Source organism: Camelus dromedarius, chromosome 14, assembly GCF_036321535.1.
Source record: "Camelus dromedarius isolate mCamDro1 chromosome 14, mCamDro1.pat, whole genome shotgun sequence".
NCBI classification, from domain to species: Eukaryota; Metazoa; Chordata; class Mammalia; order Artiodactyla; family Camelidae; genus Camelus; species Camelus dromedarius.
In genome coordinates, this window is record NC_087449.1 from 32,738,343 (window position 1) to 32,749,989 (window position 11,647).

The window sequence follows — 11,647 nt, forward strand, 5'->3', positions numbered from 1 at the left end:
CCAGCGGCTTTTTCCGCCATCACACCCGTTCTACTACCAATGCTTTTTCAGGGAGAAAAGTAGTAATGGCAAGACTGGGAATGAGAATCAGAGACCACTAGCCTGAATACAGAATGGTATAGTTAGAGCTGCCAGGCCACAAGAATACCATCTCAGCACCAAGAACCAATTCCATTTCCCCTTTGGCTGGAACTTAGATGAGCTAAAGCAGGCTTCTAATAATTAGCAGTTTGGTTGCCCTTGGCCTAATCAAGGAATAAAAATTTTCCACAGCCAGAAGGCCTTCACAGATGTCAATCACTTCAGCCTGAAAAAGGCAAGGACCTCTTGGGCAATTCTCAATCTTGACTCAACTGGGGAGCTCTGCAAAAAGAAGTATCAACGCACAGATCCACCATGGGGGATTTTGATTGAATTGGTTTGGGGTGGGGCCCAGGCACGTTTATTTTTTAGGTCCTCCGAGGCGATTCAATTGCACTGCCAGGACTAAGAATCACTGCTGGGTAAGCAGTGCATAGATGACTGAGTGGGAGATCAGATATTCAACTTAACTCCTACTCACAGCACCTCATCTAGAGTGCAGTGAGGTAGAAAGGGGAAGAAATAAAAGGTAGAGATAAAATGGGGGATAAGTGTGGGCGAGTTAGTTGCAGGAAAATGGCAACCTCCACTGTGGAGTCAGGGAAAGCATCAATGACAATGGTTTCTAGAACTGACCCTAAAAGGGCAGAGTTCAGTCAGAGTCAACATTGGACACAAGCACCCTCGTGTGCTGCGCCCTCCCGTTAGGTAGGGTGCTTTAACTTCATTTTACTGTTGAGAAGACCTAGGTCTCAAGACGGTGAAGGGCCCTGTCCAACTCACATAGTCGGGTGTCCTAAATGGAGGTGGAACCTGGAGGGACACAGTACTCAGGGTATTCAGCCCAAGGTCTCCAAGTGCGCCTCCAGACACACCACGAGGCCCACACGCCCTCAGGAGGCTTCCGGCCTCAAGACTAGGAGGACGCATGTCTATCAGCCTCAGCTCCGTTCCCGCCTTGGACTAGCGAGGCGGGGCTGCACCCAAACAGCATCCGGCGGAAGAGACTCCGTTCCCGCCCGGAGGGGCGGAGCCACCTTGTCCCCGTCGCCGGACGGGGCAGAAAGGGATCTGGCCACGACCAGCTGCAGCGTCGTCTGACGTCACTTCCGCGCGCCGCCGTAAACGTCAGTATCGGGCGCGTACGGCGGTGGTGAGGTTTGCTGTTAAAGTTGCCTTTCGCGAGCCATGGAGAGTGACTTCTATCTACGTTACTACGTGGGTCACAAGGGCAAGTTCGGCCACGAATTCCTGGAGTTTGAGTTCCGACCCGACGGTGAGAGAAGCCTCGCGTCCCTGGGGAGGACTAGTCCTGGGGGCGGGCGAGTGAAGGAGGCCGGGAGTCCGGAATGTGCGAGGAACTGCAGGAGGAAGGGACTGGTAGCCGAGAGGCGCTGATTTGGAAGGAACGATCCTGTGTCTGCCCCACTGGTTTTTTCTTTGAGCGTCCAGGGACTCCTGTTTAGTGACGTTTTGACCATAACGCTTTATTTAACAAACATTACTTGAACGCTTGCCTTGTGGCAGGCACAATCTAGGGTACAGGACTGAACGATAGGCAAGCTTCCTCTCTCGTGGAACTTGTATTCGAGTTCTGGGAGAGAGATCGTAAACAAAAAAGAAGATTCGAGATAATGAGGAATGGTCACAAAATAAAACAAAATGATAAATAAAATAAAACAAAACATAATAATGCTGGTGGGCTGCTTTTAGAAAGGGTGGCTATTGGAGAACTCTGGAAAGGAGATGTTTGAACTGAACTCTGATAAGGAGCCAGCCTTGTTACGATCGGGAAGAAGAGTATTGTAGATAGAGGGAGTAACAAGTGACAAGGCTGTAGAGCAGGAATGAGCTAGGCGCATTTCAGGTGGCCAGTGTAGCTTAAGAGTAGTGAACTCCGAGGAGAATAGTAGGAGATGATGTCGGTTAAGTAGGCAGGGGTTACACCACGTAGGTCTTCATAGGCCATGGTAGCGTTTGGATTTTATTCTAAGTGCAGCAGGAAACAGTTGGGAAATTTTAAGCCGAGAAGAGTTGTAACCTGTTCTTGAAAAAGTATTTTAATTATTAGGCGCAGAATGGGCAAGGATGGAAACAGGGCTACTTATTAGGAGACAGTTAACAACTGTCAAGACAAAAGGGATGTTGATTGTGACTAGAGTGTTAGTAGAGAGAAGGATTTAGAATACTGTTGGAGGCAGAACCAATAGGACTTTGTTGGTTGATAGGATCTGGGGAGGGGCCAGTATGGTGAAGGAAAGGGAATCAAAGATGGCAGAAAACCTCCACTAAATGCGGGCACAAAGATGAATCTGACAAGCCCCCGTTGTAAAGGAGATAGAGCTGTTGACAGTGACAAAACAGTGTATTAGGTGCTGTAAGAAAGAAATAGAAAGGACTCTAGGAGCAGAAAGAAGGCACTTAGCCTGAGGGTCAGAAAAGGCCTCCTGCATAAAATGACATGGGGAAGGGTGTGTGTGTGTGTGTGTGAGTGAGTCTTTAGTAATGTGTAGAAGTTGGTTAGGCAGATGAAAGTCAAGAAGGCATTTTGAACAGCATTAACAATAAAGAGGCTGAAAACCAAAAAGTGCATGGGATGTTTCAGGCAGAGACAAGTACATTTGACCCTTAAACAATATAGATTTGAACTGTGTGGGTCCACTTATATATGAGTTTTTTCTAACAATAAGCACTATAGTACTGCGTGATCCACAGTTGGTTGAATCCTAGACTGCAGAACTGTAGATGCAGGAGGAACTGCAGATTCAGAGGGCTGACTCTGTTACACCCGGATTTTTGACTGCAGAGTAGGCTCCCCTAATTCCCATGTTGTTTAAGGGTCAACTGTAGTTTGATTAACTCCAGCTATGTGAGAGAGGACTATTGTAAGAGTGAGCCTAGAAAGGAGCTTAGCTTAGCAGTAAGCCATGTTGAGGAAGTTGGATTTTATCAAGAAGGCAGTGGGAAGCCATTGTCTGTGTCAAAATACTAGAGTAATCTAATCAGATCCATTTGTTACTACATCGCTTTGTCTACTGTATGGAGAATGAACTGAAAGGAGAGAGATGTGGCAGAGAGGCAGAGTAGTGAGGCATCAGTTGATTTGGCTCTTTTTAGTGTGTCTTATATTCTACAGGGAAAAAAAATATCTCTTCCCTTTTATCTTCTCTTTTGTATCCACCATATATACCCAGATTAGCCTGTGGAATGCCAATATGCACAAAGGGCCTTGTATACCAGATGTGCTTTATAACAAAACCACAACTTTTCCATCACAGGAATAGATCAGAGTTTTGCACAGTCACATGATAATATATGTAAACAGCATTTTACAGTTTTCAGAAATGCTTTCATAACTCATTTGAGCCTCTGGAGGCCATGTGTGTGTTAAGTTACCAATTACTAGTCCTGTTTTCAGCTGAGGACATTAACCTGCAGAGATATGATTTGCTGGTGACAAGAGTCTGTTGTTTTATCACACCTGAGCTGCCTTTTGAAGGCACTCTAATTCAGTGTCAGCTGTATTTTTTTATTGGAAGTCTATTTAATAAGCTAAAGTGAAAAACTGAGAAGACTAATATTGTTGGAATACCAAAGGTGTAAATAGTAAATCTGTTAGATACTTTGAAGGGAAAGTTAGGATACATTTTAAGCAACAGTTGATAGTCTTGCTAATGATGCTTTATTCATGTTTTTATTATACACTGAACTTGTTTTTTGCCTCTCACAGGGAAATTGAGATATGCCAACAACAGCAATTATAAAAATGATGTCATGATCAGAAAAGAGGTAATGAGCCTTCTGAGAGCCTTTCATTTACTACCATTTAGCCTTTTGTCTTGTTTTTGTTCTTTCTGGGAGTAGTATTGAAAGATAAAGACTAGAGAAGTATAGACATGTTGGTAGACAGCTTCTAAGGTTTTTGTCAGATCTTTTTTTTTAGTTTCTACGTTCTTTCACAATGCTGAATCAGTTACTGGTAATCATTTGAAGTCTTGCAGATTTGGGGTTGAACCCTGAATATGCTGCTTACTAACCATGTGACCTTGGACAAATTTCCTGGTTGAACTTGATAAGTCTCAGTTTCTTCATCTGAACCACCCTCACCCCTCAAAAGTTTGCTGTATTCCCTGGAACCCAGCACTCAATAGAGGTCTTTTAATTTTTATTTGAATGGGGGAAAGCGAGCGTGAAAAAGCAGTTAGCATCATTGAATGCATGTCAGATGCTAGGCATGGCATCTGTGGTCTTATTTAACCTTTATTGTAAGCCTTTGTGAATATTATATACCCTTTACAGACAAGACAGTGAAGGCCCAGATATTAATTATGGAGCTTGTTCATAGTTATCCCTGCTAGTAAGAGAGCCTGCCTCTGTCAAGCCCATGTACTCCATTTTGGCATGATTTCTACCACACCATTAAGGCTTTTTCCTTTTAACCGCTTTGTCACATTTGAAAATGTCTCAACAGCCAGTATATTTTCGTGCTATTTAATTAGCAGTCAGTTTTATGCTTACCCACACATGTCAGCATACTTGCTTTTTTTTTTTAAACAGTGGACTAGTATGTAAAGTATATTGTAAAAGAAATGTCTACTCTTCAGAAGCATGTCATTTAGTTAAGTATAACCAGGGTTTCTCACAGATTTTTGTTTGGGGCTCAGGGATGAGTTGGGTAGGTGGGCAAGGAGTAGGTCCACATGAACAGTATGTGTGGGACTGCGGTGCTGTCACTGGGCACTTCTGACCCTGCCCTCTTGGCATGCTGAGGTCAAGCCAGAATATCTTCCCACTTGCAAAGCTGCCAAAAACGTGTTCAGGAGTAGTCTTCTTTATCTTTCATTACTGAGTCAGGATGCTTCTTAGGGATACAACTTAAATTCTGCTTTATAACTTGCTTTCAGGCTTATGTACATAAAAGCGTGATGGAGGAACTGAAGAGAATAATTGATGACAGTGAAATTACCAAAGAGGATGATGCTCTGTGGCCTCCTCCTGACCGAGTGGGCCGGCAGGTGAGTGTTTTGGCAACTACCCACAGTGCAGAAATCTTACAAATAAGGTTTACTGCTCTGCATATGACATTGAATACACACAGGTATGTGTGTGTGTGTTGTGGAGCCCCGCACAGAGCAGATTGCCAGTACCTTGGTCTAAGGAAGCAGTAATCCCACGGGGAGGATCAGGGAGAGCAAGTGGTGCTGCTGACCACCTAGAGCCCAGCTCTGAATTTTTTCTTATGACCCCTTCCCAGCTTTTCAGAGTTTTTGCTGCCCACGTCACTTGCTAAGTAACTACTATGGACAAAGTAGAGTGAGGATACAAAGATAAATAAAACATAGTTATTTTAACAATCTAATGGGAAATCATGCAAGCAACTGAGTACATGTGTTTAAATTTGTGGCTTACATGTTTGTTCTGAAGACCATTATGGTGATTAAAAAATAAAAGCCAGTCATGTTTGACTGAATTCACAGGGAAGAGTCTTCTCACCACTTCAGTGCTACCTTTATAATCTAGACTTCTGATTGATTTCATTGTTTCTCGTCTTGTCCCTTACAGCCCATTTTTCCATCCTGAAGCCAGAGTAACCTTTAAAATTTAAATTTGCTTATATATTCCACTGATTTTAAACTCTCCAGTGGCTTCCCACCGCATTTAAAATAAAATCCAAACTCCCACCTTATCTTATCATTCTCATGATCTCTCACGGTTCAAACCTCACTGGCCTTACTTCTGTTCCTCCTAGGTTGTTCTTCATTTAGGACCTTTGCATTTGCTACATGCTGCCTGGGATATTCTGTCCAAGCCTGTCTTTTATTGAGGTTTTCAGATGTCACTTCCTCAGTGATGTCTTGACTGTCTATCTGATCTAAAATGCCTTCCCCATCATTTTTTTTAAAAATAAGATCTGATTCTTATCGTCATAGCATTTATCATTGTCTGAAATTTTGTTTGGTTTTCTTTATGTATCCCTCTTCCTCCGCCACTACAACAGACATACATATACACATAAAAACTTCAAAACGAGGATTTTATATTTTTTTTTGCTGCTGTATCTGTAGCGACTAAGATAGTGCCAGTGTATAGTAAAAGCTCAGTGATAAATTCATGTGAGAACTCATGTAAGTTTATTCTAATCAACTCAAAATGATGGACCAGCTCTTGAGGAAGAGTGAAAAAAATCCCATCCTCAGTACTTACTCGAGTTAATTTTTAAATATATGTCCATGAGATCTTAGTAATACCTCTTAGTGATACTGTGTGTGTGTGTGTATGGCTTTAGAATTGATAAACGTTTCAGGTCCATTAAGTCATTTAACATTTACAATAGTCCTTTGAAGACTCCTGTGCACTAAAAAGTCCTGTGCATACTCCTGTGCACTAGCAACAACCTATTGGATAATGTAATTAAAAATAAAATCCCATTCATATTAGCAACAAAAGCTATAAAGAACTTGGAAATAAATTTAACAAGATGTACAAAATTTACAGGAAGGGGCTTTATAGAAGGACATAGAAATATCTGTCATTTTTATAGATGGGAAAACTCAGTATTATTATTGATTTTCACCAAGGTAATTTATAAATTCATTCCAATTGAAATCAAAATCACAACAGGATTTTTCGTAGAACCTAGGAACATGGGATTAAATTCATGGAAGATCAAAGGAGCAAGAGTAGCCAAGATAATTTTGAAGATTTCTTATAAAGCTATAGTCATTTATATAGTGATAGTGCCTCAGGAATTGACCACTAAACCATTGGAACAGAATAGAGAGCCCAGAAACATCAACCTATGAAAATATGTGAACTTGGAACAGTATATGACAGATGGGGACTTTCAAATTAGTAGGAAACGGATGGACTGTTTAACAAATTATACCAAGATGATTGGCAATATATTTATGAAGTATTTTTAGTTAGATCATTTATAGAAATAAAGCAAGACTTTAAAATATAGAAGAAAATATTGACTAGAAGAAAATACTATCTTTTATTTCTGGATAGAGAAGTTTTTTAAGCTCCTTAAGGGAAAAGATTGGTAAATTTGACTTCTTTAAATTTAAAACTTCTTTTTACCTAAAGACATTCAAAGATAAATTTGAAAAATAAGCCACAGCCTAGAGGAAGACATTTGAAAACATGTAACTGGCAAAGGGTTTCTTCAGAATGTATAAAGAACTATAAATTAATAATGAAAATATAAGCCAGTGGCAGAATATGTAAAGGGTAGGAATAGACAATTTATAGAACTGGAAAAACAAGTGGCTAATAAATTTATGAAAATATTTAGTTTCATTTGAAATGTGAAAATTAGGATAACAGTGAAATACCATTTCAGCTCCATTAGAATAGCAAAAAAAGGCACCAAGTTTTTAAAAGGATATGAGAAAGAAAAGGGGGATTCACATATACTGGTGGGAATAATATTGGTACAGCCATTTTAGGGAACAATTTGGTAGTATCTAACAGAGTTGAAAATACTTTTATCCTACTTGTAGGAATTTCCTAGAGAGATTTTCACATACGTACAGGGGATGCATGGAAGACTGTTCTTGCTGTGTTGTTTATAGAAACAAAAGTTGGCAACTTAAGTCTACTTTCAATAGGGGAATGAATGGAATGTTCTAAAGCATTTAAAACTAATCAACTTGATCTATTTACAAAAAAATTTTGTTGAAAACAAACAAAAAAATAAATGAACAAACCAAAGAAAACATAGATACAGAGAACAGAGCAGTGGTTACCAGAGGGGAGGGGCTGGGAGAGGATGTGGGGGAGGTGCAAAATGGGTAAAGGGGATCAACTGTATGGTGACAGATGGAAACTGAATTTTTGGTGGTGAGCATGCTATATTATATACAGAAGTAGAAATATAATACTGTACAGATGAAACTTACATAACGTTATAAACCAACGTTAACTCAATAGAAACAAGTTTTAAAAAATCTTTGTTGAATGGAAAAAGCAAAAAGATATAGTATGATTATGTAAAATCTTAAAAACATACTACCAAAACCATGAGTGGAAAGAATACACCTCAACTTCTGGGGATGCAGGAAGGAGAGTGGAACAGGAGCTGGGCGTAAACTCTATCAATAATATTTTATTTCTTTTAAAGAAAAATCTGACACAGGTATGACTAGATATTAACATTTTCAAATCTGAGCGTTGAGAACATTGGTCTTAAGAATTTTCTCTATTTTCTGTTTGAATTCTTTTCATACTGAAAAACTGAAAAACAAAGAATGGGGAGGGAAAAAAGAAAAGAAGTAGGGCTCAGAAGTCCCAGAAAGGCAGAGATCTTTGTTTTTGCTGATCTGTCCCATAGCACCCCTTCTTCCCCACCCAACTGATTGATCAGTTGAAGATTTATAGTACTTGTTTCACTCTAGAAATGGAGGCCTAAGGGCATACAGCTAGTAAGTGACAAAGCTGGGATCAAACCCAGGATCTAGAATTTTTTTCCTTGTCCCATGTTGTCCAAAAAGTTAGATTCTTATTATTTGTAAAACATTTAGACACGTTACTCCACATTGTTAACAATGAAAGCTCGTATACAGAACATGATGTAAATTCTTCCAAGGGTGGAGCCTCACAGACATAACTTCATCTAAGAGTGTAAGCTACTCAAGGGCTAACCCAGTATTTAATTTATCTCTTTGTTTTAGTCCCCAGCATGATTTAGTGCTAAGATTGAACTGGTCGTGTTCATGTGGCCATCTGTATTAGAGTTTGTGTGATTTGACAGATGATGAACCCTTCTTCTGTGTGATTGATGAAAAAATCTAATTCAGCTTGTCTTCTTCTAATGTTTCTAGGAGCTTGAAATCGTCATTGGAGATGAACACATTTCTTTCACAACATCAAAAATTGGTTCCCTTATTGATGTCAATCAATCCAAGTAGGTACACGATCCTTATAACCAGATGTGTCTGTTTTAGAGCAGATTGATATGAAACCTTTAACCAAATTGGGACCATTGTGGTAACATCTGGTATAAGTGCAACAGAAGGGGCCAGCTTTGTCCCCTCCATATTATTTTCAACGGCTTGTTCCTATTGCTTTTGGTATAGTATTCAAACATTGCTAATCAGAACTTCTCAGTGTTTTCAAAGATTTAATTCTGTAAATACCTTTATGCATAGGAGCAGCCAAAGTGGGTAAGAATCTAGCCAGAACAGAAAATGAAATACACCAAAACAAGTGAAAGTCTGACTTTGGTGAAACTTTAAATGACTTAGAATATCAGTTTAAAAGTCATTTTGTTAATAGGATAAATTATAAAGTTGAGACATGAACCTATATGCCACAAAGAGTCTTTAGAATTTGGCAACCTCTTTGGCACTTGTGCATTGAGGATTTAGGATTAGATACAGGTCACTTTTAGTACCTTTTGGGCATGATTGTCTTCCTTTGGACAGTCTACTTGTTCTTAGCCAGTTATGCCATAATAATCTTCGGCCTCTGGGTCCAACTTAGTACTACATCTTAAAAAAGAAGTTTTCCTAATTCTGAAAGTAATGCATGCTCATAGTAGAAAATACAGGAAATGTAGAAAAGTAGAAAGGGGAAAATCACCCATAAACTGCAATTAGATAACCATTAATCTTTATTTCTTGTCTTTTTTCTGTGCTTTAAAAAAAATGTAGTCTTTTAAAAGCACAAAAAAAAATGTAATTGAGATCAACAGTCTATTATTTTAATCATGATTTTTTTCCACTTAAAATGATATGAGCATTTCCTCATTAAAAAAAAACCTTAACATTTCAAATGACCTCATAATATTCCATTTTAATATATAGCATATAGCCTTTTTCTTCTTTTTGGACACTTGATTGTTTTGAAAGATTTAATTCTGTAAATACCTTTATGAGGAATATTGGTATGTAAATAATCTGGGTTATTAAATGGTATTTTTTTCCTCAGCTTTTAAAATATTTTTTTCCTCTTACATTTTAGGGATCCAGAAGGCTTACGAGTATTTTATTATCTTGTCCAGGACCTGAAGTGTTTGGTCTTCAGTCTTATTGGATTACACTTCAAGATTAAGCCAATCTAAATTGAATATTGGTGTGTGGACACAAGGGGGGGTGGGAGTAGCTGCTTTTAATTACCATTATGAGGACATTTTTGTGTATATCAGGGCAATTTTTTAATGAACTATAAGTGAATATCTTTAATAAAAACATAACAAAAGCAGTTTTTATTGTATTTAAAGACCTGAACATGTACTCTTTTCAATTACTTTTTAACACTAACATCCTATGTGAGGTATTGCCAAAAATTGAATCAACTCCGTACACATAACCAGTTTATAGGAAATAAGAAAATAGAGAAACATGCTAAAAAATACAGTGGAAATTCAATCAGTATCCAGAGGAAACTCCAGAACAACGAATCTGATTTCTTCAATAAATAAGCTGCAAACATAAAATAAATGGAGGTGGAGTGGAAACCTGTACATTAAAGTAGATTTGAGAGACATAATCAGTACAATGTTTGGACCCTATTTGGATCATGATTTAGGAAATGTAAAATGACATCATTAAGGAAATTTGAACACTGGATGTTTGGTATTAATGAAGTATTGTTAATTTTTTAGATGTGAAATGGTATTGTGGTTAGTGTCTTTCTTTTTCATCCAGTTTTATAGAGATATAATTGAGGTTGGGTTTTTTAATCACCTTTATAGCTACATCTGTAGCTACTTCTGTATGGGGGAAAATACTTTGGTTTATTACACTGTAAGCAATAAAACGCCTGGTCTCATAAAATTTTTCCAATAACTCATTTTAAAATCAGCTTGCCAACAGCCATTAAGAAGTGAGACATAGTTTGTACAGAGTGGGAATTTGTTCAGCAGGTGGATCTGTAGGAACTTTTTCTTGTTGCTAAATTGCATGGCTTCCTTAGTGAGGCAGATTGCTGAACACATTGTGGGTGCAGAAATGAACTGGATCTTGATAAGTCTCATTTGACTGAGGGGAAGTGATCAAGCTAAGCTCACATCCTGCAAGACCAACTTGGGACAGGTCCTAAATCATGACTCCTAGGCCAGTGCTCTACTTTGCCTCCCTCAAAGATTATAGGGCAGTAAGTTAGGTGTGCCAACTAAAAATTGGCACTTGCCATCTACCTCTGGATAAAATCATGAGCCGCTGCAGCCGCTGACCTTCACTCCCTAAAAGTTCAGGGTGGAGATCAGGAATGAGGCACTCTGCTCTGGGAAAACTGGCAGAATAGGCCTTCAGATAGATATTTTCAAAAATTTTATGAGCCCAAATTCTTACGTCTCCTCAAATCTAGAAAAGCACTAAAATCATTAATGGCGACACCTGTTCCTCATGACTAGCAGCAAGGCTCTGCCTAAGTGTGTGCTGCTTGACTGTATGTAACCACTGTCCACTAAAATCATATATGATACTGAGCTCCCCCTGCCTCTTCAGAGCAGTTACTCAGAGCTATCTGAAATGCTGTCTCCCGGGCTGTTGTCCTTATTTTACCCCAAATAAAACTTAACTCACAACTCTCAGTTGTGTGATTTCATTTTGGTCAAAAG

General features: G+C 39.0%; 1 protein-coding gene across 1 annotated transcript; it reads left to right on the forward strand.

Moving 5' to 3' along the window:
• The first annotated feature begins 1,183 nt into the window (after window positions 1-1,183).
• MAGOH (mago homolog, exon junction complex subunit) lies at window positions 1,184-10,299 on the forward strand. Its single transcript, XM_010982128.3, has 5 exons — window positions 1,184-1,357; window positions 3,812-3,870; window positions 4,986-5,096; window positions 8,907-8,989; window positions 10,048-10,299. The coding sequence occupies exons 1-5, from the start codon at window positions 1,270-1,272 to the stop codon at window positions 10,145-10,147; spliced, it is 441 nt and encodes a 146-aa protein (XP_010980430.1). The 5' UTR covers window positions 1,184-1,269; the 3' UTR covers window positions 10,148-10,299.
• The last annotated feature ends 1,348 nt before the right edge of the window (window positions 10,300-11,647 follow it).